At 46.8% G+C, this 26,793-nt stretch overlaps 1 protein-coding gene and 1 non-coding gene across 3 annotated transcripts in view; one reads left to right on the top strand and one right to left on the bottom strand.

The window, feature by feature from the left end:
* MAN1C1 (mannosidase alpha class 1C member 1) overlaps positions 1–26,793 on the top strand; it is a 151,310-nt gene that overhangs the window by 38,813 nt on the left and 85,704 nt on the right. Inside the window, exons 1-2 of one of the 2 annotated variants that reach the window (XM_055574084.1) lie at positions 20,706–21,297; positions 24,768–24,864. In XM_055574084.1, the coding sequence (XP_055430059.1) occupies positions 21,295–21,297; positions 24,768–24,864 (100 nt within the window). In that variant the 5' untranslated portion in view covers positions 20,706–21,294. Of the gene's footprint in view, positions 1–20,705; positions 21,298–24,767; positions 24,865–26,793 lie in introns of those variants that run through there. The other variant, XM_055574083.1, reaches the window with a different exon arrangement.
* On the bottom strand, positions 6,099–6,171 carry TRNAG-CCC (transfer RNA glycine (anticodon CCC)). The gene has a single exon. It is a non-coding gene; the product is annotated as a tRNA-Gly (tRNA).

The following is a 26,793-nucleotide window of genomic DNA, read 5'->3' as shown; positions in this document are numbered from 1 at the left end:
AAAGTGCTGGCCCAGTTAGAGTTACGGCCAGCGACACTGGCAGGTGGTTAATTAGAGACCTCTCCAGTCCATGCAAGTGCAGGGCCACGTGTAGACAGGAGGAGAGCTGGTGACAAAGAAGCAGAGAAATGATCACGTCTCCATTATACCCGTTTGTGTCGGGATCTGTTGTACTTGCAGTCATCTATAATTACAAAAGCTGAGATACTGTGGGATGGTTATTGATACTATTCATTTTTGTCATGTTTCCTGGTAATGTCCCTTTGTGCCTAAGACAGGCATGTTTCTATAGTTACAGGCTGAAGAAGTGAAAGCTTCCTTGCTCTTAGCCATTTTGCAATCACAATATTCTAAAAAGCTATTTTGAGAGATAGTCAAGCCCAGTCTGTGGGGTGAAAAATGGACCCATTGTGACAAGAGCCTGAGTTATTGAAAAGACTTCATTTAACCAGAGTTCATGATGCCACATTCCTGGGTAGCAAGACAGAAAAGTGCTCCTCAACAGTTAACTGCGCTCTCCTCTCTTTCAAGTTACGTTCAATCCCATTATAGGTCAATCTCTAGTTCAGGTCCCATTTTGCATGTCCCATCTGACTGCATGAGAAGCCAGAAGTTGTGAATCTTTAAGCTTTTGATGAGTTTCAACCTAAGAAATGGTCACTGACGGGGAAAGTGGCAATTTAGGTATCACAGGTAGAGTCTGATTGCACCTCCGTGAAGTCAGTTATCTCCACCACCCTGCTGCTTCTGAAACTGCCCCATTAGTGGAAGAAATGGTGGCAGAGTTATCACCAGAAGTACTCCAAATCATTCTCTTTAAAGGTCACACTGGTGGAATTTTCGGATAACACCTGGGATTGCTCTTTTTTTTAAGTGGTAAAGCAGCTGCTCCAGGCATGAGGAGAGGTCATCTTTTGGGTTTCAGATCTCTAGTTAAGGCTGTAACCCCGCTAAAGTGGTGATCGCTTAAGGATAATTAAATTCTACATTGTTCACGCTAAACTCTTGAGATGGGCTGATTGGCATATTTAAATCTCATCTCCCAGGCATTTGCTAATTATCATAGTCTAGTTGGATAAAAACCTAATCAAATAGCTGTTTAGAGATGCTTTGCATTTTAAAACGTACCTCTGATTTTCCACTGGTTCTTTCCCTGACCTCAAGAGGGTTTAGACTTTTAAATGGTTTAAATAGCCACAGCAAATCACTCAGGAAACTTCATGCATTTTCATTTTCTCCTTTGCATCATTTCCATCCTTGACCCCCTTTCATCACCCTTGAATGAAGCTTTCTCACTTAGTGACTTCTCATCCACGAGGGGCCTGTTGAATCCCAGCTAATGCGGCTCATCTCTTCATTTTAAGTGGTACCAACCAGGCCCAGAGTCAGATCTGAGAGTGAATGGTTATCACATCTTTCTCGGGTCCACAAATGGAATACCAACTCCATGGTGAAACTAAGAAGAATTTCCTTCTCTTCTTGCTCAGAAAAAGAAAAACAGAGCAGTTTCTTGGGCCAGCATGTTGAGTTGAAGCCACCCTTCCTAGAAAAGGCACCCAAGACTGGGTTGTTATTTTATTAACAGCAGCTGGAGAAGACCCTGACCCTGGCCCCACCCTCATCCTGGGCCCAACCTTGCCAGCTGAACTGAGATCGTTTTAGGTGATGTTTTTTTTTTTTCTCAGCCACTGTGCTCAAAATTGGGAAAACATGACGGTTTTCTCCTTTATACAGAATATATGGCTGTCGGTGACAGAAGTCTCACCAAGGGCTTTCCTTTGTAGGCAGTGCCTAAAAGGGCCTGTCTTTGAGATTTATGAAAGAGCCCCCATGAGCCACCGTCACCCGTAGCTGTGCCTCAACTGCAAATACAGGGAAGAGGAATCTTGTGAAGGTTTTATCAAATCACCTGTCACTGGCCGTCAGCCCATTTGTCTCCTTTCTGTGAAAGGGTCTGTTTTGCCGGCTCTGTGGGAACTGCCACCTCCCTCCAGCAGGTGTACAGGCCCCAGCAGGAAGCCCAGATCTGGGGGCCGCTGAGAGCAAGTCTTCTCTTTCTTACTAGAAGCCAGAACGGCAGAGCTGGGGCAGGCGCACTTGGTTACTTGAGAGTGTGTGTGGAGAGGTGGGGACTTGAGGGGGTGGGAGGAGAAAGCTCACACACAAGCCAACTGAAAGCCTGCAGGAGCCCTGATTCTGATCACTCAAACCATTCAAGGATCTATGAAGCTCGAAGATCTAAGTTTTCTGTCTTTCCTGGTCGTCCCACTAGTTCATCAAGATTAGAGCCTTCTGGTTTTCGTAGTTAATTAGTCTTTGGTCTTCTATTTCAGGGTTTTGAAATCAAATTGCTTGATGTTTTACTCTCTCCCGTGTGATTAGGTTATCTTTTATAATAGGGCTGCAATCATCCTTTCAGGAACACAGCACTTTAGCTCAGCACTGTCAAGGAAGATGTCCTAAATGTCCCTCGAAGTTTAGTCTTGTAGGAGTGAGAAAACACCACCACCCCCAATTATGGATCCAGAAGTGCCGCCACACATCATCCATCATCACAGACCTAGAAAAATGAAAAGGAAACCTTCTTCGAGCTGTCTGATTAATGCAGACTCAGGGAGTGCTTATGGGGTGGCAGCTCCTTGGCTTCATAGGATAAATGAGCCCCAGGACCTGTCTTTATATGGTGTTTGCAAGGCTGAGCAGGTCTGTTTACCGCTTTGAAATTCTCTCTCCTGGTGTGAACAGGTAACCTTATCAGTGGGTTTCACAAGGCATTCTGGCCCAAAAACGAAAGTATGTACTTAGGAATCTCTGCTGATGGGGAACTAGAGGGGATAAAGAGAAAAGTGAAATGCATGTCTCAGGCTACATGTGGGAAACAGGAGGAATTTGGTGGGGGTTTTTTTTGGATACTAATTAAGATCTCAGCTCAATTATCGTCTGGAGACCTTCCTCGGCCACCTCCGCTCATTCAGTCATCCTCTCCCCCAATCCCTTGCTTGATCTTTCTCCACAGTGCTTATCACTATTCAGAATTACCTTGCTTATCTGTCTCCTTCTTATTGTCCATCTCCCTACACTAGGGTATCCAGGCCATAAAGGTGGAAACCTTGCCTGTCTTCTTCACTGCTGCATGTACCAGAACATGGGGTACATAGTAAAATGCTCAGTACACATTTTTTTAAATAAAGGTGAAGGGAGGTTGAGAAAGGAACAGGAAGAGGCAAAGATTGGAATCAGACCTAGGTGTGAATCCAAACCCTCCACTTATTGGCTGTGTGCCCTTGGAATAGTTACCAAACCTCTGTGAGCCTCAGTTTCCTATTCTGTAAAATGGGCAGGTATTAACCTGCTTCCCAGAATAGCAGTGGAGGATTAAATGAGATAAGGTATATGGTAACTTCTGGCAAAGGGCTGGTACAGGGAGGTGCTCGATAAATACTGGCTCATCCTCCAAGGCTTGATTAAAACAGTTTTACCAGACAGGAAACAGGGCCCTCTACTGTCTAAGAGTGTCCAGTGGTCCTCAAGCCTCCTTCTTGGGTCTAGGAATGGTGTCCCCAAGGGAAATAGTGCTAATCGTTTTCTGGCTCCAAGGAGAGCCACTCTAGTGTAGGCGGTCTCACATGGTTCTAGATGCAGGAGTCAAGGATGGGGTCCTAGGGTTCTGTGCTCAGACCTGGTTCCTCACGAGATGGCAGCACTGCCTGGAAAACAAGACTGCTGTCCTCCTGAGGTCGTTCGCTCTCATCCGAGGCTGAAGGTCCCCATGCACGCCCCAAAGGCCCTGAAGCAGGTCACCGAGGCCCCTTGCTGTCACAGAGGTGCCACCAACAGCCTTTGGAAACTGGTTTTCAAGGCTTATCTTCCAGATTTCAAATGGCATTACCTCCCTAAACAACCTGGCAACAGAGATAACGTCTCTCTGCATTTCTGTCACGATCTCTCTACAGCTCCCTTTGGTATGTTCCTTGTTTTCACATAAACCTGTTTTTTTCCCCTTTCTTTTTAAAAATTCTTAACATTTAGACAAAGAACTGGTTCTGCCTCTCTCACGTTTGCAGAGGCCTCAGCCTCTGCTGGGGCAGCTTTAAAGCAAGTCATCCCCTCCCTTTTCGCAGACTGAGCCTTCGGGAACTAGAAATTTGGACGGTGCTTGTTTTCAAAAAGAAACAGTCCTCAGGATGGGCCGCGTGGCACCAGTTAGCAGCCAGTCCTCATTTTGATTCTGTGTGCCACATGCCATCCAGAGGTGCTGGGTTGATGTTTTGTTCATTCGCTCATTGGACAGTGAAGCAGCCTGGTGAGATGGAAAGGGACACAGCCTTTTGAATCAGTCAGACCTCAGCTTCAAACAGTGGCTCCTCCACTTGCCAGCTGCTGCTGCTGCTAAGTCGCTTCAGTCGTGTCCGACTCTGTGCGACCCCACAGACGGCAGCCCACCAGGCTCCGCCATCCCTGGGATTCTCCAGGCAAGAACACTGGAGTGGGTTGCCATTTCCTTCTCCAGTGCATGAAAGTGAAAAGGAAGTCGCTCAGTCTGTCCAACTCTAGCGACAGGGTCCCAAATGTTCGGAACAGGAGACGCTAATCTTGCCTGGGAAGGCTGTAGAGAGGGAAGCAGTGTACTGTTGTGATTAAGTGTGCAGACTCCCAAGCGGTCTTCTTGGATCCATTGCCTGGCCCCGCCACTGTTTGTTCTGCATCCTTGGGCAAGTCAGTTAACCCTTCAGGACTCACCTGCTTCCTTCACCCTATAAAATAGGGAGAACAATGGTAACCCACCCTGCAGGGTTGGTGTAGGATGAAGTGCTTCTGAAAGGCTTAGCCCAGGGCTCCGCCCCGGCTCGGTGCTCAGTGCATGTCCACCACTGGATAACGGAGGTAACACACGCAGCCACTATTATTACTAATGTGCTTTGTTGACTTCCTCTGTTGGGACAGCCTCGTGCTAGGAGGTTGAGGCTGCGTTGGTGATTAGGTCACAGTTCAAGGGCAGGGGAGGCAGACAGGAGAGAAATCATTATCCTGCGGAAGTCTGCAGCACTGTCACAGATGGAAGACAGGAGGCTGTAGGACAGTGAATTCCAGAATGCGGGTACTATGCTCCAGAACCTTAGAATTCCTTTTGCAGAAAAAGGACTGTGATGGGTGGAAAGTGGTTTGGAGGCTGAGCGGGGCTTGTTCATTCAGTTTTCATTGGGAAATGCTAAGGCGCTGAAGTAATATGTTAGTTTCCTATTGTTGTAGTCACAAATTACACAAGTTTAATGACTTAAAACCACAACTTTTCTTTTTTATGCTTCTGGAGATCAGAAGTCTAACAGGAGTGGCTTTCTGGGCTAGAATCAAGGTGTTGGCCAGGTTGCATTCCTCTCTGGAAGCTCCAGGGGGAAATCCATTCCCTGGCCTTTTCTAGCTCCTGGAGGTTCCCTGGATTCGTTGGCTTATGGCCCCTTCCTCCATCCTCAAAGCCAGCGATGGCCAGTGGAGTCCTTTTCACATCTCACCATGTTGACGCTCTTGCCTCCCTCTGTCACTTCTAAGGACCCCATGAATCCACTGGGCTTACTTGGATAACCCAAGCTAATGTCCCCCTCTCAAGATCAGCTGATTACTAATCTTAATTCTATCTGAAAACTTAGTTCCACTTCACCATACATACTCACAAGTTTCAGGGATTAGGACATGGGCACCTTTGGGGGGCCATTATTCTGCCAGACCTAGGTGGGAAGGTGCTGTCTGTCTTTGAGATATTATCCAAAGGCTGAAACTTGGAGAATGGAAGGGGCCTGGGAAGTGGTCAGAGACAAGCCGTTCAGGCATGTTGCCTTGGAAAGCTCTTGGAAGCTCTTACACAGAACTGACATTTAATGGCTTGAAAGCCTGGCGTGCTGCAGTCCATGGGGTCGCAGAGAGTCAGACATGACTGAGCGACTGAACAAAAACAACAATTTTTATTTTTATTCATTTTAAAATGATTTTTTTCTTTTATTTATTTGGCAGCACCAGGTGGTAGTTGTGGTACATAGTATCTTTACTTTTTTTTTTTTTCAGTTACAGCTTGCAAACTCTTGGTTGCAGCACATGGGATCTAGTTCCCTGACCAGGGATTGAACCTGGACTCCCTGCATTGGGAGCACAGAGTCTTAGCCACTGGACCACCAGGGAAGCCCCTAATGGCTTGCGTTTTTAAAGGGCTTACTCTGGTGGATATATAGACCAAGGATGCAGGAGCAGGGGCAAGAGAGGAAGCAGGGAGACTGTGCTGAGGTTAAGGGACAGTGGTAGGCTGGGAGGCAGCTGGGAAAGAGAGAATGAGAGATATCATTGACAGACTTGCTGGAGAGTGAACATGAGGTGTGGAGCTGAAGGAGACTCCAGAGGACTCGGAGGCTTCAGAGTACAGTGCTGCCTTCTCCAGTCTTGGAAAGATAATGAACGTGGAGCCCACGGCCGCAGCCACCACTGCTGCCACTTACAACAGGGTTTTCTGTCTGCGGGGAGCTGTGTCGAACGCCTAGCCTTGTAATGACAGTCAGCCCTCCGTATCCATGGGTTTTGCATCCGTGGATTTGACCAACTGAAATTCAGTCTGAGGTTGGTGAATCCATGGATGCAGAACCCGAAGATAAGGAGGACCAACTGTACCAAGTCATTTTACATAAGGGGTTGGGGCATCTGTGGCTATTGATATCTGCGGGAGGTCCTGGCTACCAAGGGACGACTGCAATCCTTACATCCCTGTTGGAGGCAGGCATGGTAATCGCTCGATTCTATGAGAGGCATGGGCTTCCCTGGTAGCTCAGCTGGTAAAGAATCCACCTGTAATGCAGGAGACCCCAGTTCAATTCCTGAGTTGGAAAGATTGCCTGGAGAAGGCATAGGCTACCCACTCAAGTATTCTTGGGCTTCCGTGATGGCTCAGTCAGTAAAGAATCCATTTACAATGCAGGAGACCTGGGTTGGGAAGATCCCCTGGAGGAGGGCATGGCAACCCACTCCAGTATTCTTGCCTGGAGAATTTTATGGACAAAAGAACCTGGCAGACTGTGGTCCATGGAGTCGCAAAGAGTCGGACATGACTGAGCGACTAAGCACAGCACATGAGAGGCAGAGGGTATTGTGACCAAGAGTGTAGACTGTCTGGGTTTGAATCCTGGCTCTGCCACTTACTTGATGTGACACTTGGGCCTGTGCCTCAGTTTCCTCGTATGAGAATGGGAGTAATGATATACTAACCTTAAGGCAGAAAGTGAAGAGGAACTAAAAAGCCTCTTGATGAAAGTGAAAGTGGAGAGTGAAAAAGTTGGCTTAAAGCTCAACATTCAGAAAACGAAGATCATGGCATCCAGTCCCATGACTTCATGGGAAATAGATGGGGAAACAGTGGAAACAGTGTCAGACTTTATTTTTGGGGGCTCCAAAATCACTGCAGATGGTAACTGCAGCCATGAAATTAAAAGACACTTACTCCTTGGAAGGAAAGTTATGACCAACCTAGATAGCACATTCAAAAGCAGAGACATTACTTTGCCAACAAAAGTCCATCTAGTCAAGGCTATGGTTTTTCCAGTGGTCATGTATGGATGTGAGAGTTGGACTGTGAAGAAAGCTGAGCGCCAAAGAATTGAGGCTTTTGAACTGTGGTGTTGGAGAAGACTCTTGAGAGTCTCTTGGACTGCAAGGAGATCCAGCCAGTCCATTCTGAAGGAGATCAGCCCTGGGATTTCTTTGGAAGGAATGATGCTAAAGCTGAAACTCCAGTACTTTGGCCCCCTCATGCAAAGAGTTGACTCATTGGAAAAGAGTCTGATGCTGGGAGGGATTGGGGGCAGGAGAAGAAGGGGACGACAGAGGATGAGATGGCTGGATGGCATCACCAACTTGATGGACGTGAGTTTGAGTGAACTCTGGGAGATGATGGTGGACAGGGAGGCCTGGTGTGCTGCAATTCATGGGGTCGCAAAGAGTCTGACATGACTGAGCGACTGAACTGAACTGAACTGAAACTTATAAAATTAGTGTGAAGATTAAAAGAGTTGACATATATGTGAAACACTGATGACCCACTTAACATATATATATATATATATTAAGCATAATATAACAGTATCATTATCTTTAAACAAATGAGATCACTGAGGCACAGTGAGGTTAAGTGTCTTGTCTAAAGGCACACAGCTAGGGAAATCTGGGACCCAAAGCCAGGCTCTTATCCTCCATGCCTTAGCTCCCCCTTGAGAAGGCCTCTCAGAGCTGTGGCAAGAACTATATGTTCTAGTAGGTACAAGCGCCCTTATCATGGTGCTTGGCACATGCTGTATGTTCCATAGTGCGTGTGTGTGTAAGTGTAGTTTCTTTTTCTGTAGAATGGGAGTGATGATGACACCCACCCTGCCTCACCCACAGGATCGTAAGACTCAAATCAGGAAGGCAAAGCACAGTGGAAATGGTAGAGCTAGCTGCACATGGGTGGTTTTTATACTCAGTTTCTTCAAAATGTCCTTGTTGAATGATTTCCCCTTGGAATTTCCCTCACAGATGTGCTGCGGTCTTTCCAGTTGTCAGTCATCCTTGTCCCTGTCTCCTGCCTCCACCCTGATGCCCCGTCTTTGATAGACTAGAGTGGGGAGGACCCTTCGCTTTACAGATGGGGAGCCAACCTCAGTACAGTGGCAGAGCTCAGACTCGCTGTGACCTTCTCCATCAGCATCTTTTGTCTGCCTGCAGACCCTGCACCAAGAGCATACATGTGTGCGGTAGGAAAGTGTCTCACCCACTCTTGCTCCACCTGTGGGCCTCACAGGGAGTGTTGGAAATCTTGAAGTGTGTGTGGGGGGTGGAGTAGAGATGTGAATAAATTTGCATTTGGAATAATCACTGTGGCCATAGTGTGGGGCACTGTGTAAGAGGCCAAAGAGGATCCTCTAGGCCAGTTTGGAGGCTGCTGCAGGGGTCCCCCAGAGGGGTGGGAGGGATATGGATTCAAGAGGTGGTGCAGGGAGAAGTGAATGGTGAGAGACTTGGTAGATAGATTAAAAGGGAGCAGTCATCCTATGGCTGCTTTTGACTGAGCACGTATTACGTACCAGCTGCTGTGCTAAGCGCTCTGTGTGTGTTATCTTATTTACTCCCAGGGCTATCATAAGGATTAAATGTTCCTGTCCTTTTACAGATGAGGAAACTGAGACTCAGAGAGGTCAAGTCACTCACTCAAGACCACACAGCCAGTAGGTGGCAGAGCCCTAGAACAGCTTCTCAAATTTTAATGTGCGTTTGGATCACCTGGTTCAGTTCAGTTCAGTCGCTCAGTCGTGTCCAAGTCTTTGCAACCCCATGAACCGCAGCACGCCAGGCCTGTTTGTCCATCACCAACTCCTGGAGTTCATCCAAACCCATGTCCATTGAGTCGGTGATGCCATCCAACCATCTCATCCTCTGTCGTCCCCTTCTCCTCCTGCCCTCAATCTTTCCCAGCATCAGGATCTTTTCAAATGAGTCAGCTCTTCACATCAGGTGGCCAAAGGATTGGAGTCTCAGCTTCAACATCAGTCCTTACAATGAACACCCAGGACTGATCTCCTTTAGGATGGACTGGTTGGATCTCCTTGCAGTCCAAGGGACTCTCAAGAGTCTTCTCCAACACCACAGTTCAAAAGCATCAATTCTTCGGTGCTCAGCTTTCTTTATAGTCCAACTCTCACATCCATACATGACCACTGGAAAAACCATAGCCTTGACTAGATGGACCTTTGTTGACAAAGTAATGTCTCTGCTTTTCAATATGCTGTCTAGGTTGGTCATAACTTTCCTTCCAAGGAGTAAGCATCTTTTAATTTCATGGCTGCAGTCACCATCTGCAGTGATTTTGGAGCCCAGAAAAATAAAGTCAGCCACTGTTTCCACTTTTTCCCCATCTATTTGCCATGAAGTGATGGGACCTTGTCTAATTCAATGAAACTAAGCCATGCTGTATGGGGCCACCCAAGATGGATGGGTCATGATGGAGAGATCTGACAGAATGTGGTCCACTGGAGAAGGGAATGGCAAACCACTTCAGTATCCTTGCCTTGAGAACCCCATGAACAGTATGAAAAGGCAGAAAGATAGGACACTGAAAGATGAACTCCCCAGGTTGGTAGATGCCCAATATGCTACTGGAGATCAGTGGAGAAATAACTCCAGAAAGAATGAAGGGATGGAGCCAAAGCAAAAACACCACCCAGTTGTGGATGGGACTAGTAATGGAAGCAAGTTTCGATGCTGTAAAGAGCAATATTGCATAGGAACCTGGGATGTTAAGTCCATAAATTAAAGCAAATTGGAAGTGGTCAAACAGGAGATGACAGAGTGAACATCGACGGTCTAGGAATCAGCGAACTAAGATGGACTGGAATGGGTGGATTTAACTCAGATGACCATTATATCTACTACTGTGGGTAGGAATCCCTTAGAAGAAATGGAGTAGCCATCATAGTCAACAAAAGAGTCCAAAATGCAGTACTTGGATGCAGTCTCGAAAACGACAGAATGATCTCTGTTCATTTCCAAGGCAAACCATTCAATATCATGGTAATTCAAGTCTATGCCCTGACCAGTAACACTGAAGAAGCTGAAGTTGAACAGTTCTATGAAGACCTACAAGACCTTCCAGAACTAACACCCAAAAAAGATGTCCTTTTCATTATAGGGGACTGGATCCTTTTCATTAGAGGGGGCTGGAATGCAAAAGTAGAAACACCTGGAGTAACAGGCAAATTTGGGCTTGGAGTACAGAATGAAGCAGGACAAAGGCTAATGGAGTTCTGCCAAGAGCATGCACTGGTCATAGCAAACACCCTCTTCCAACAACACAAGAGAAGTCTCTACACATGGACATCACCAGATGGTCGACATCAAAATCAGATTGATTATATTCTTTGCAGCCAAAGATGGAGAAGCTCTATACAGTCAGCAAAAACAAGACCAGGAGCTGACTGTGGCTTAGATCATGAACTCCTTATTGGCAAATTCAGACTGAAATTGAAGAAAATGGATCACCTGGAGATCTTGTTAAATGCTGGCTTTGGTTCAGCCGGTCTGGGATGGGCCCCAAGATGCTGCATTCCTAACATGCTCCCCGGATTTGCCCCACTGCTGGTCCCTGGACCACACTGAATAACAGAGGTCTGTCTGCCTCCAGGGCTCACATTCTCAGCCATGGTGCCTTAGAACAGCTGCAGATGGCGGGAGATTTCTGAAGCTACTCAAATCTGAATCCCACCCTGGGCAGGATGTGGAAGAGCTTTCTGGACCTCAGATAGGTCGGAAGTTGTTTCACATTTTCACTTCCTCCCTTTGCCCAATAGCTCAAGCAAACCCAGAAGTGAGAGGGTTGGAGGTAGCACCTCTCCGTCTATTCCCCACCCGCCCCTCCACCCCTCAGCACAACCAGACCCCATCCTGTGGTCTGCTTCTGAACCAGGGACTAGGGGTCACGTACATTCACAGATGTCTCCGCAGTTGTCAATCAGATCATTTTGTGGGGGCCCCACTGACGGGGGTGGATTGAGAAATCTAATGTGGATGGTTATTAGTACCAAGCTGTCAGCTGTTTGCCTGGGCTGTACTGAAAATGAAGGGGAACAAAATCGACCCAAAGTTCTAATCTCTTAATCTGTGTGATCATTAGCTCCTGGGATGATTGGAGACCAAGCCCTTTCCCATTCAGCCCCTGCAGATGGGCCAGGTGTCACTGCTGGGAGACGCCAATAAGGCTGCAAGTCACTGTGTGAGCACTTTAATGACTGGGAAAATCCATTTCCCTTCTTGGCAGCTTTGTGATGTTGCAACTGTGCTTCTGGGTCATCGCCAGCCCTGATCTGTCTGTGCGCATGCTTTATGTTAAAAAGGGGAAGATGTCTCACTTGTTCCGTGATCGCTCCTTTCTCCCTAGTTGCCACCAAAGAACTTTCTGAGGCAAACTTTCTGTCCAGTTTTGCACTCTCCAGACAGTCTTCCAGTATTCCCATTTCTTTGTCTCCTCAAACACATCCTTTCTGTCTTGGCTCTATTGTTTGGGGGCTTCTTAGGCTGGGGTGGGTGTCAGTGGCAGGGGCGATAGCCATGGATTCTAGTTTCCTGCAGGACAGAATTCTAGAACTCTGAGACAGGGAGAAAGAACATCTTAAGCAAAATAATAATGTCTACCTCAAACTTGTAAATATTTTTCATTGTAAGATTTCATGTCATTGCAATTTGTTCAGGTGGACAAGAACAGCTTTTGTTTGAGAGAGAACTGAAGAGGTGTCTTAGGATTCGGCTCCAATTGCTCTGCCTGTCTTTCCGTCACTGGAGCTTTGTTGCCTTCCTCTGCAGAGCTTGGCAAGGGAATGCTTTGTGGTCTATTGTTAGGTGTTCTTTGAAACTATAAATCATAGGCTGCTGGAAGGGAGGGGCTTCCAGAGACCATCCAGAGCTCCCTCTGTCTCTAGCATGGACATGCATGGATGCACACACACACACACACACACGTAGATACATACACATACAGATGATGACCGCCTGGTGTGTATTTCCAGATCCCAGTGGGGGCAGAGGTGTTTAGTTCTCCTGTCTGTTGATTCTTACAGCCACATTTTGAGTCTGTCCCAGATTTCTCTTGCTGTAGCTCAGGCTGCCCCTGCCTACATCAGCTGCTTCACTGTCCTGGCCCATCTTTTTGGAAACATGACCATCCCTGCGCTATTAACTTACGCATCTAGGCGATGAAAAGTCATTTTCCTTGTCTGGTCTCACATGGTTCTTGTAAAATGTGGCTTGGCAAATAGGTAATGTCTCTGGCATTAAATCCTATTTGACGGTGAGGTTCTGGCTCTCTGCTTCTATTTATGTTGTTTCTCTTGCTGGTTGGGCCCTTTCTGACTCCTGGCTGTAAAGGCCTTCTACTTTGTCAAAACCCACTCCTTCCCATCCACCCCATGGCTAATCAGCCATGCACTCCCTTTGACTTAGGAGTAGCATTGTATCATTTTTCCTTGCTTTTCATTTAACAATCTTTCATTTTCACCTTACAAACATTTATAGATATTCGTTGTAGAAAATCCAGAAAATATAGATCAATAGGAAGAAAAAATGACCACTAAACCACTCACTATCTGATATAACCACTGTCAGCATTTTTGTGCATATCCTTCCTGTCTTTCTCCTTTGAAATACTAATAATAATCCAGTGATCTTCATGCCATATAACCTGGTGTCCTGCTTTTCCAACTAATATTATATAACAAGCATCTTTGTGTGTCTCTCTCTATATATAGTGATATTTAGCTTATATCATTAAATATTTAGAAGCATAATTTTTTTTGGCTGTTTGGCTTGTGGGATCTTAGTTCCCCAATCAGGGATCAAACCCAGGCCCACTGCAGTGGAAGCACAGAGGCCTTAACCAATGGACCCCTAGAGAATACCCAGGAAACACAGTTTTTTTCAATTTATTTTTCATTGAAGGATGCTTGCTTGACCGTATTGGTTTGTTTGCTGCCATACATCAACATGAATTGGCCATAGGTGTATATGTGGCCCCTCCCTCTTGAAACCTCGTTCCCCCTCCCATCCTTTTGCACCCCTTCAGGTTGTCACAGAGTCCCAGTTTGGGTTCCCCGTGTCACACAGCAAACTTCCACTGCTATCTGTTTTACATATGGTAGTGTATATGTTTCCATGCTACTCTCTCCATTCATCTCACCCTCTCCTTCCTTGGAAACATGATTTTTAACACTTGTTTCATACTTTACATCTCATACTTTATCCCTTGCATGATTATTTTTAACTGGGAACAATACCTGTCAAGCCCACTGAACTATCCAGTCAAATTAAGGAAGGTGCAAAGAGCTGAACAAATATGAGCAATGATCATGAGTACAGTTAGCTTTATCTTCCTGAGCAAATACTTCATGTATTCACAAAATACTTTATGTATTCACAAAATTGTTGTATACTTTCCTATGCACAAGGGCTTCCCTGATAGCTCCGTTGGTAAAGAATCTGCCTGCAATTCAGGAGACCCCAGTTCAATTCCTGGGTCAGGAAGATCTGCTGGAGAAGAGATAGGCCACCCACTCCAGTATTCTTGGGTGTCCCTTGTGGCTCAGCTGGTAAAGAATCCGCCTGCAATGCAGGAGACCTCAGTTTGATCTCTGGGTTGGGAAGATCCCCTAGAGAAGGGAAAGGCTACCCACTCCAGTATTCTGGCCTGGAGAGTTCCATGGACTGTATAATAGTCCATGGGGTTGCAAAGAGTCGGACACGACTGAGCGACTTTCACTTTCCTGTTCATGAAGTTTTGCCCAGTGGTGGGTAAAACAAGCTGTCTGGGTTTAATCTTTAAAAGAGAATGTGCTTATTAATAAGTTCTTATTTTTTCCTGGTAATTTCTTAGAGGCTCTGTCTTAAGGAATTTACCTGAAATATAGAGAAGGGAGTATGTACAAAGATGTCCATGAAGGCATTATTTACAATAGCCCCAAAGTAGAAAACACTGCCATGTCCAATTATATGGGAGGAAGGTTAAGTAACTGATGCTGAACCTACTTGCCAGACTATTGTATAGCTAGCTAAAATGATGCTTACAAAGGTTTTGTAATAAAATGGAAGATGTTTATGTCATCACCATCACGGGAAAAAGCGAAGATGAATGAAAAAAAGTGAAAAGAAAGACTACCCGATGGGAATGGTGGTTATAATGTTTAAGTGATGGGTGATTGTTTTCTTTCTCTCTGCTTTTCTGCAATGAGCTTGCATAGCTTAGTTTCATGAAAAGATAGGTAGGTAGATAGATAGCTAGATCAACCTTGTGGTTTAAAACTATTGGAAAGGATGTAGTTAGAAGAAGGAAGTACGGGGCAGAGAACCGAGCTCAAGTGAAAGGAGTGACCCAGAGATGCGAGAAAAGGGCCTGGAGTTGCTGAGCCCAAACTGACCTGGAACTTTTAGGAAAATGCTTTGCACCACAAAAGGTGCATTTTAGTTTAGCTTTGGAGCAGGAAGAATAGAGTAAGGATGGGCACCTCATTTGAATATAGTAAGATAATGGTAAAAAGAGAAACCAAAATTATGAGTTCCTCATTTGCTCCATCTTCTGACCAGCATGGGCAGGCCAGGCTTGCTGAAGGGGATGTGAAAGCCCAGCAGGGCTTTTGAGGAACCGAGGGGTAAGAGGAGCCACAGGAGACTGGCAACAACATTTTATCATAATTTATAAAAGTGGAGAAAAACAGAATTCTGTAATGTATATATTTGGGTGAAAATGACATCAGTTCAGTTCAGTTCAGTCGCTCAGTCGTGTCCAACTCTTTACGACCCCATGAACCCCAGCACGCCAGGCCTCCCTGTCCATCACCAACTCCCAGAGTCCACCCAAACCCGTGTCCATCAAGTCGGTGATGCCATCCAACCATCTCATCCTCTGTCGTCCCCTTCTCCTCCTGCCCTCAATCTTTCCCAGCATCAGGATCTTTCCAAATAAGTCAGCACTTCCCATCAGGTGGCCAAAGTATTGGAGTCTCAGCTTCAACATCAGTCCTTCCAATGAACACTCTGGACTGATCTCCTTTAGGATGGACTGGTTGGATCTCCTTGCAGTCCAAGGGACTCTCAAGAGTCTTCTCCAACACCACAGTTCAAAAGCATCAATTCTTCGGTGCTCAGCTTTCTTTATAGTCCAACTCTCACATCCCTACATGACCACTGGAAAAACCATAGCCTTGACTAGACGGACCTTTGTTGACAAAGTAATGTCTCTGCTTTTCAATATGCTGTCTAGGTTGGTCATAACTTTCCTTCCAAGGAGTAAGTGTCTTTTAATTTCATGGCTGCAATCACCATCTGCAGTGATTTTGGAGCCCAGAAAAATAAAAGTCAGCCACTGTTTCTACTTTTTCCCCATCTATTTGCCATGAAGTGATGGGACCAGACCCATGATCTTAGTTTTCTGAATGGTGAGCTTTAAGCCAACTTTTTCACTCTCCTCTTTCACTTTCATCAAGAGGCTTTTTAGTTCTTCACTTTCTGCCATAAGGGTGGTGTCATCTGCATATCTGAGGTTATTGATATTTCTCCCAGCAATCTTGATTCCAGCTTGTGCTTCCTCCAGCCCAGTGTTTCTCATGATGTACTCTGCATAGAAGTTAAATAAGCAGGGTGACAGTATACAGCCTTGACATACTCCTTTCCCAGTTTGGAACCAGTCTGTTGTTCCATGTCCAGTTCTAACTGTTGCTTCCTGACCTGCATACAGGTTTCTCAAGAGGCAGGTCAGGTGGTCTGGTATTCCCATCTCTTTCAGAATTTTCCACAGTTGATTGTGATCCACACAGTCAAAGGCTTTGGCATAGTCAATAAAGCAGAAATAGATGTTTTTCTGGAACTCTCTTGCTTTTTCCATGATCCAACAGATGTTGGCATTTTGATCTCTGGTTCCTCTGCCTTTTCTTAAACTAGCTTGAACATCTGTAAGTTCACGGTTCACGTATTGCTGAAGCCTGGCTTGGAGAATTTTGAGCATTACATTACTAGCGTGTGAGATGAGTGCAATTGTGCAGTAGTTTGAGCATTCTTTGGCATTGCCTTTCTTTGGGATTGGAATGAAAACTGACCTTTTCCAGTCCTGTGGCCACTGCTGAGTTTTCCAAATTTCCTGGCATATTGAGTGCAGCACTTTCACAGCATCATCTTTCAGGATTTGAAATAGCTCAACTGGAATTCCATCACCTCCACTAGCTTTGTTTGTAGTGATGCTTCCTAAGGCCCACTTGACTTCACATTCCAGGATGTCTGGCTCTAGGTGAGTGATCACACCATCGTGATTATCTGGATCATGAAGATCTTTTTTGTACAGTTCTTCTGTGTATTCTTGCCACCTCTTCTTAATACCTTCTGCTTCTGTTAGGTCCATACCATTTCTGTCCTTTATTGAGCCCATCTTTGCATGAAATGTTCCCTTGGTATCTCTAATTTTCTTGAAGAGATCTCTAGTCTTTCCCATTATATTGTTTTCCTCTATTTCTTTGCATTGATTGCTGAGGAAGGCTTTTTTATCTCTGCTTGCTATTCTTTGAAAATGACATCAACATCCTGCAAGTTCTCCAATATTTTTTAGAAAGAACATCAGGAACTTCCCTGGTGGTCCAGTGGTTAAAACTGTGTTTCCATTGCAGGGAGCATGGGTTTGATCCCTGGTCAGGGAGCTAAGATCCTGCATGCCACACAGTGTGGCCAAAAGATAAAAAATAAAGTTATGGGGAAAAGTTGCAGACTTTTAGAAAAGTTGCAAAAAATACTACAAAGATTCATATTTATCCTTCACCCAGATTCCTCTGAGTTCAGTTCAGTTCACTTTAGTCTCTCAGTCATGTCCAACTCTTTGCGACCCCATGGACTGCAGCACACCAGGCTTCCCTGTCCATCACCAACTCCTGGAGCTTGTTCAAACTCATGTCCATTGAGTCAGTGATGTCATCAACCATCTCATCCTCTGTTGTCCGCTTCTCCTCCTGCCTTCAATCTTTCCCAGCATCAGGGTCTTTTCCAATGAGTCAGTTCTTCATGTCAGGTGGCCAAAGTATTGGAGCTTCAGCTTCAGCATAATGTTAGTGTTTTACCCTGTTCACTTTGAGTGTACTCTCTCTCCACACACACACACACATGCACACGCATGCAGGTTTCAGAACTATTTGGGAATAAGTTGCAAGCATAACACCCCTTGCTCCTAAATACTCAACTGTGTATCTCCGAAAGGTTAATTCTACTTTTCTCCATAACCACAGTAAAACTAGAAAATTAACATTGATACAATACTATCTGATTGTATCATTCACATTTTGTCAATTATCTTGACAATTGTCCTTTATAGTAGCGATGATAATAATAATAATAGTAGTTGTTATTTCTGCTCCAGCATCACACCCAAGATCATGTATTGCATTTAGTTCATGTCACTTTAGTCTCCTTTAGCTGGAACCATTCCTCAGTCTTGTCTTTTCTTTCATGACCTTGATGTTTTTGAAGGGTAAAGGCCATTTTGTCGTAGTGGTGGTGGTGGATTAGTCACTGAGTCACGTCCAGCTCTTACAACCCCACGGACTGTAGCCTGCCAGGCTCCTTCTGTCAGTGGGACTTCCCAAGCAAGAATACTGGAACGGATTGTCGTTTCCTCCTCCAGGGGATCTTCTCAATCCAGGAATCGAACCTGCATCTCTTGCTTGGCAGACAGGTTCTTTACCGCTACACCACCAGGCTTCCCTTTATGTTGTAAGTTGTCCCTCAGTTTGAGTTTGTCTGATCTTTCCTCATGATTCAGTTCAGGTTTGCATTTTTGGCAAGATTACCACTGAAATGGCGTATTAAATGGCACGTGATATCTGTTTGTCCACATTAATAGTTTTTAAAATTATATATTATAACAGCTTTATTGAGTTATAATTCACATATAATAAAAGTCACCATTTTAAAGTGTAAAACCCAGTGGACTTGAGTGTGTTCCCAGAGTTGTACAGTCATTATCACAATCGATTTTAAAACATTTCATCACCCCCAAAAGACCCCATCCCCGTTACTAATCATTCTCCGTGTCCTTTTCCCCAGTCCATCTAACCATTAATCTACTTTCTGTTGGCATGAATTTGCCTATCCTGGATATTTCATATAAATAAAACCTGTGCAGCTTTTTGTATCTGGCTTCTTCCACTCAACACAGTGTTTCCAAGGTTCATCCATGCTGGAGCACGTATCAGCACCGCATCCCTTTTTATGGCCAAATAATATTCCACTGCATGATGTCTATTTACACGTTTTGTTGATTCATTCATCAGTCAAAGAGCCTCTTGATGAAGGTGAAAGAAGAGAGTGAAAAAGCTGACTTAAAACTCAACATTCAGAAAACTAAGATCATGGCATCCGGTCCCATCACTTCATGGCAAATAGATGAAGAAACAATGGAAACAGTGACAGACTTTATTTTTCTGGGCTCCAAAATCACTGCAGATGGTGACTGCAGCCATGAAATTAAAAGGTGCTTGCTCCTTGGAAGAAAAGCTATGACCAACCTAGACAACATATTAAAAAGCAGAGACATTACTTTGCCAACAAACATCTGTCTAGTCAAGGCTATGGTTTTTCCAGTGGTCATGTATGGATGTGAGAGTTGGACCATAATGAAGGCTAGCACCAAAGAATTGATGCTTTTGAACTCTGGTGTTGGAGAAGACTCTTGAGAGTCCGTTGGACTGCAAGGAGATCAAACCAGTCAGTCCTAAAGGAAATCAGTCCTGAATATTCACTGGAAGGACTGATGCTGAAGCTGAAATTCCAGTATTGGCCACCTGATGAGAAGAACTGACTCATTAGAAAAGACCCTGATGCTGGGCAAGATTGAAGGCAGGAGGAGAAGGGGATGACAGAGGATGAGATGGTTGGATGGCATCACCGACTCAATGGACATGAGTTTGAGCAAGCTCCGGGAGTTGGTGATGGACAGGGAGTCCTGGCATGCTGCAGTCCATGGAGTCGCCAAGAGTCAGACACAACTGAGTGACTAAACAACAACATATTTTGTTGCTTCATTCATCAGTCAGTGGACATTTGGTTGTTTGCACTTCGGGGCTATTACAAATAGTGGTGCTATGCACTTGCGTGTACGACTTTGTGTGTGGACGCATGCCTTTAATTTTCCAGGGTATGTGTCAGGATTCCCAATACCATGGCTAGTTGCAGTGATTCACCAGGATGGCTCCGAGGACCTGGCACATAGTCCTACCTCTGGCTGACTTACTGCACTGAAAGGACACAGAGCAAAATCGGCGAAGAGGAAATGTGCGTGCGGGAAGCCCCGACGGAAACCAGGCCCAGTGTGCAAGAGTGCTCTCTGGGTGGAGCCAAACAGAACACACTTCATTTGTCTGAATTGGGACGACAGGTGTGAGATGCTGTTCACCAGGGAAGCTCATTAGAGACTTAATGCCCAAAGTTTTACTGGGGGCTGGTCACGGAAGAACACCCCACCTAACATGTACCAAAATTCCAGACTCCCAGAAGGAAAGCGGGTGTTCAGCATACACCACGTTGTTTGTGCCTGTCTGGGTGCAGTAAACCACCCTTACCCATCAGAGAATGGTGAGAACACTCACTGAACTCAAGTTCCCAGACACCAGCCAAGGGCCCAGTGTGCAAGCAGGGCCTTTCTAGGGATAGAGTCTCAGGCCTGCTGTGTTGTCTCTGTTCTGTGCAGGTCTGCCCCAAGGAGTGCAATCGCTAGGTCACATGACACTCTGTATTTAACTTTTTATGCTAAACTGTTTTCCAAGGCAATTGCAGCCATCTTCATTTCCACCAGCAATTGATGAGGGTTCCAATTTCTTCACAGCCTGGCCAACACTTGTTATTGTCCATCTTGTTGATTACAGCCATCCTAGTGGAACTGATAGTTTTTTAAGTTGGTGACTTGCAAGCATTTAGGACCGAAAAAGGAGGACCCATAGGGGCCAAAATGGGTTCTCTAAGAGCAGATCATACCAGTCTAACCCCTGATTTCTCTTTAAAAGAAAAAGAAACCATCTATTTTCTCTGTACTGGGACAGAGTGTTTTTTGTGTTTCGGTTCTGTCCTTCACAATATCTGTATACAAAATGGAGACACGGAGCTTGGACTGATTTTCTGGCAGATTCCTCCCGTGTTGACAGATGACACTCAGAGAGCAAGGCTGGAGTCAGGTGAAGGGCCCCTGCTGCTGTTTCCCTGATTCTGTGTTCAGCCCAGCCATGGAATATTTCTGTCCAAAACTTGCGGGAGATGCAGATGGCAGAGCCATCAAAGCAGGCAAAATACCCCAAACAGGCAGACACACGCACATTGAATGATAAGATCTGGTTCCAGAAAGATCCTGACAGCACGGAATGGTATGCAGAGTCCAGCGACATGCAGTTATTAAGGACAAATGGCAAATCCACACCCACAAAGTGCTTGTTACCAAAAACCAACCTTTACAAATGGGTGATAAAATCTGGGCACCCTGGAAGAATGTTATGATCTATGCCTGCAGTTTCAGGGGATTCAGAGCTCTGCCATCAGGGGAGCTGTTGAAGGAGCTGGTCTGTTCCGCGGCCAGTAGGCAGCCTACAGTGGCTTGAGAGTTGGCTTCTCCTGCGTGAAGATCTGTGGTGGGAGCGTATGAGCTGTCTTCCACACGGCCTGCGGGGAAAAGCAGATTTGGATTAAGAACTTGGTGAAACTCCGCAGTTGAATGAGCTGCCTGGTAAGATGGTGAGCACCCCATCACTCACGGTGTTCAAAGAGAGATTACTTAGCCTTTTATTAAGGAGTTTGCACGGGGCAAGAGGTGGCCGGGTCACCTTTCAGGCCTTAGAACTGCCTAAACTGCAAGCCAGGGACAGTCCATCTCTAAAGCCAAGCCCAGAGGTTGCCCAAGGCACACAGCACAAGTTCCAGGGTCATCCTTTTGTGTCCTTATGATCCTACTTGTCCATCAGGACATTTGGGTGCCCGTGAAGCTCCCCTTGGGGCTTCCCTAGTGGCTCACGTGGTAAAGAATCCACCTGCAGTGTGGGAGACCTGGGTTCGATCCCTGGGTTGGGAAGATCCCCTGGAGGAGGGCATGGCAACCCACTCCAGTATTCTTGCCTGGAGAATCCCCACGGACAGAGGAGCCTGGTGGGCTGCAGTCCATGCGGTTGCAAAGAGTCGGACACGACTGAGCGACCAAGCGCAGCATGCACCCAGAAGCTCCCCTTGAGACACATGCCTTCTCCCGAGCGCTTCTGTTACTCAGAAGACACACCCCCTTTCAAATTTCCACTGAGACTTAAAAGATGAGCAGTTGGCAGGGAAGCGGAGGGAGGGGACTAGGGAGCACTCCCATAATGACTGCACCCCAAACTGCAGCGAGCACAGGACAGGCCACCTGGTAGGTTAGGGCGGGTGGGGAAGAGAAGTAAAGACTGCCTGGCTGTGACCTTTCCTGTCAGCCCTGCTCATCCAGCGCCTGGGCTGAGCTTTCAAGGGTCTGTGTGCCCTTGGGCACATGTGCGTGTGACAGAGCAGCTCTTATTGCCTTCCGAGTCCTGTCCCAGTGACGCAGGGATTGTGTGTGCCTTCCTTCCCCTCCATTGATTGGGAGGGGTCATGATCCAAACATCCCCACGTCCCTGCAGTGACAGCTGTTTTGAGAACACGTGGATACCTATGGTTCTCTTAATTACTCCTGCACACCCACTTCCCTCTCTCTCTAGTAGGTGGGGCTTGGGGTGGGGCTCTGTCCTCGCCCTCCCGACCTCCGCTCCTGCTACTGCCATCTATGTTGGAACCGCCTCCTGCTGCTCCCCTACCCAGCCACCTCCCCCACGACTTAATTGAGGGCCTCCCCCCCAGAATAAGAGAGCCTGAGGGAGGAGGCTGGTCTCCCTTAAGTGCTCATACCCGGCAATTAGTTTCCCTTATTGCCAATTCAAGATAAGTAGAAAATAACAGAGGAATGGAACCAGGACCCAAAGCCTGTGCCAAGTGCTTGGCATGCATTACCATGACATTCACATGTGTGTCTCATGGGAAACCACAGAGCAGGCCAGGCACGGAGGTGGGATTTGCTGGCCTGGGAGTTGAAAGGGCTGTACACCACCAGTCCTGCTGACTGTTCCTCCCTGACCACTTTCCATCTCAGAGCCTCAGTTTCATCATCTCTGAAGTGGAGAGATAATACTAGATTATGCTGGTTTCATGATTTCATGGAGATCGCAGGTCATAGCCCTGGCAGGTCTGCCCTCTGGGCCTGTGTGTTTGGGCCCCAGTGGTGAGCATGGCGGTAGTTACTGTCTAGGTGTGCCTGGAAGACATGGCTTGGCACCAGGAGTGGCAGAGCATGGAGAGTGCAGGGGGCATTGTCCAGAAAGACAGAGCTTAAGCAGAAAGGTGGGCCGGGAGACCAAAGGAGAAAAGCAGAAGGGTGCCGGACAGTGTCTGGAAGTGAGCTGAAAAGTGGAAATAAACACACACAGTAGACCAGTGGTTCTCAGGTGTGGCCTGAGACCATGGGGAGTCTCTTAGCCAAAAATCGTAGGTCCCACCTCAGACCTGCTGGATCAGAAACTCAAGGATGGGGCCCAACAGCCTGTTTTAACAAGCTCCCCAGGTGACACGGATGCAGTCCAAGTCTGAGAACTAATAAGGTGGATGAGAGGAGGGGTGGATGGATAAGGCTTGGAGAACTCAATGGGTATTTTAAAGGCTGAGCAGGAAGGAGGACTTGTGTTTATTGATCGCTTGCTGTGTCAGGTCGAAAACTGGGCATTTCCAGCTACTTGCTTTCATTTAAACCTTTCAGGATTGTGGCAGAGCAGGCCTTGTTATTCCCATCTCAGAGATGAGACAGCTGAGGCTTAGAGACTTTGAGTCGCTTGCAAAATCAAAGAGATGGGGCAGAGAGAGAATTAGAAGCCAGGCCTTCCTGGCCTGGAAGCCTGAGTTCCTTCCACTAGCCCAGGCTGCCTCCCACCTCCCGTCCCTCAGGAGTGCCTCCACTGCCTGGCCTGGCCCCTTCCTCAACCCCATGGTCACCCCAGAGCCCTGCTTAGCTGTCCTCTTCCTTCAGCCTGCCATCAAAGGCAAAAGGTGGACCTGGGGAGGGGCGGGGTAGCAGGGCTGGGGACAAATTGTCGCCTTGCATCCCTCCATCCTCCAGTGCTAAGCGCAGTTAGGGGACAAAGGTGCTTCTGTGATGCTCCCAAGGGGCTGACATAATTGACCTAATGGTGGTGTTCATGGTAAAGAACCCACCTGCCAATGCAGGAGATGTAAGAGATGCGGATTCGATCCCTGGGTCAAGAAGATCCCCCGGAGAAAGGAATGGCAACCCACTCCAGTATTCTTGCCTGGAAGATCCCATGGACAGAGGAGCCTGGCAGGCTACAGTTCATAGGGTCGCAAAGAGTCGGTCATAACTGAAGTGACTTAGCACAGTAGGAACTCATGCACGCACTGGGAGACAAAGCTGACAGATACTCGTTGCCAAGACCTGTGCAGGGTGCTTTGGGGAAACTGAGGCAAAGAAAGTATAGTTTAATGGCTTTCCAGAGTTCATGGTCCAGAGCCAGTGAAGCGAAAACTAAGAGTGACCCCCTGGGGTGCTTGGAGGCGTGGGACAGCCAAGCCGAGCGTGGAGGAGTTCAAGGAGACTCCTGCAGTGACTTCAGGGAACAGACGTAAGACCTCGGGCCAGAGGGCATGCTCTCAAGTCCTGGCATTCTCACTGACTCACTGGGTAACCCCAGGCAGGTTACCTCCTGTCTTGACCTGTCTCCTTATCTACAAAACGGGAGTTAATCCCTCCCACAGAGGACGGTTCTATTAGATTCTAACAGACATCCCTCGGGGAGTTTCATTTCCTTCCCTTCAAAGGGTCACTTTAAGTCCAAGAAGGCTTCACGGAGGAGGTGTCTTTCCACGATGGCACTCACATCCGGATGGCCAGAAGGTACTTAGTATCGTTTGTGTCATCTCTGCGGAACCTGTGGGTAGATGCAGGATGCGTGGGGTGGTCTGAGGAGAATGGTCTTCCAGGTGTAACTATGAAAATGATGGTCAGAGGAAGCTGTCTTTCTCAGTGTGGAAGGTTGTTTTCGTAATGTGGTTTCAAATCCCGCCGCAGGAGGCGAGGCCGTGCGGCCAGCCTGTGCTGCCGCGACTCTCCATGCTCAGCCTGTTTCTACTCTTCCTTACAGATGATGCAGTTCGCCTGGCAGAGCTACAAGCGCTACGCGATGGGGAAAAACGAGCTCCGGCCCCTCACGAGAGACGGCTACGAGGGGAACATGTTCGGTGAGCTGACCTCGGGAGAAGCCCTGCCCCTGGGGGCCGAGCAGTATCCTTGCTCGGGGACAGTTTTATTGTTGGCATTTTCGCCTCCTGAGTGGTGTCCCTCTTTCTCCAGACCTGGAGGCTCCTAAGTGTGCGTTTCCTTCGGGGTTGTCTAGGTTGCTGAGCTTTCTAGGTTTGAGGGAAACCCACATGCTTCTCCCTCACCTCAAACTCTTCTTTCTATGCACCTGTTGTTAATTTTCAGAGCAGACAGACTTGGAAATGTGAGTGGAGACCGTGAGTGATGGACACGTGTTTCCACAGAGAAGGCAGGCAGATCTGAAGGACACAGAGTATGGGGTTTAAATCCGCTCCTTCAGGCGGCTGTAAAATGATCTGGGATGTTTGCCTAGAGAAACCAGACACGCCTCTGATAAACTGGGCACGCACACTGCCTTGAGGGTCTTGGGGGTGTGTCTGTCGCCGGCCAGCTTGGTGAACACACAGTCACCTTAGGGAGCCCCACGGGTGTCGCTGCGTATCGGCAGCTCGAGTGTGACCTGCAGCCTCACTGCCCGACCTCTCTGCCCTTTGCCGCCACGAGATCCTCCTCACCCAGAGCCTTGAAAGCCCCTCTCAGCTGGAGAGTCTGCAGAGTGCCTCATTGCCGGCACGGCTTCAGGTTTCAAATGTAATTCCTGGACAAACTGCCAGCTCCCTTGTCTACAGGCCTTTCACGTGAGAAGATGCTGGAGGCACCGGGCTTTCTTCTTCCCTGAGAGACAGGAGCTATTTCAGCAGAGCAGGGCTGGAGACAGAAATTCCTCACCTGTATTTCCCACTCCTCAGAAGCACAGACTCCTGACACCAAGAACCAAAGACCTAAGTCAGATGAAATTCTCCAGAAAAATTTCAAAAGCAGGTTTACAAAGAAAAGCCTCCCGTGCGTATTTGTGTTATGTGAAAAGAGACCCAGGATCTACACCAGGCAGCATCCTGACCCTTCTGGCTGTTCAGACAGTTCACTTCCCTTGGGTAGGAGGGTGGGATTTGGGTGAATCTTGCTTTTTTCCCCTAATTATGATAGGCATGTAGGGGATAAGAGAACGTATCAAAAGTGTAACGCTGGCAAAAAATAACTCATTGTACCACATAGACACAGCCTCTGTGGACATCTTGGCTTTGTTGTTGTTCAGTCGCTCAGTCGTGTCTGACTCTTTGAGACCCCATGGACTGCAGCACGCCAGGCTTCCCTGTCCGTCACCAACTCCCAGAGCTTGCGCAAACTCATGTCCATCAAGTCAGTGATGCCATCCAACCACCTCATCCTCTGTCGTCCCCTTCTCCTCCTGCCTTAAGTCTTTCCCAGCATCAGGGTCTTTTCTAATGAGTCAGCTCTTCACATCAGGTGGCCAAAGTATTGGAGCTTCAGCTTCAGCATAAGTCCTTCCAATGAATATTCAGGATTGAATTCCTTTATGATGGACTGGTTTGATGTCCTTGCAGTCCAAGGGACCATCAAGAGTCTTCTCCAATACCACAGTTCAAAAGCATCAATTCTTTGGCACTCAGCCTTCTTTATGGTCCAACCCTCACATCCATTCACGACTACTGGAAAAACCATAGCTTTGACTAGATGGACCTTTGTCAGCAAAGTAATGTCTCTGCTTTTTAACATGCTGTGGCTTATTTCCTTTCAATCTTTTCTTAAGTATTCTCTTCCTTCTTCTCTATATAATATTATGTTCCTTCTTTTCTAATGTTACATCATGTGTTTCCTTAACTCATGTAAAATTTTTCATAAAGAATATTTTTAATGGGGAGACTTCTCTGGTGGTCCAGTGGTTAAGACTCTGCCATGGCAGGGGGCACAGGTTCGATCTCTGGTCGGGCAACTAAGATATCCTGCATGCCATGTGGTATGGCCAAAAAAAAAGAATATTTTTATTG

The sequence above is a fragment of the Bubalus kerabau genome, chromosome 3 (genome assembly GCF_029407905.1).
Source record: "Bubalus kerabau isolate K-KA32 ecotype Philippines breed swamp buffalo chromosome 3, PCC_UOA_SB_1v2, whole genome shotgun sequence".
NCBI lineage: Eukaryota > Metazoa > Chordata > Mammalia > Artiodactyla > Bovidae > Bubalus > Bubalus kerabau.
The sequence above is the reverse complement of the archived record's forward strand: the minus strand, read 5'-3'. Positions and strand labels throughout refer to the sequence as shown.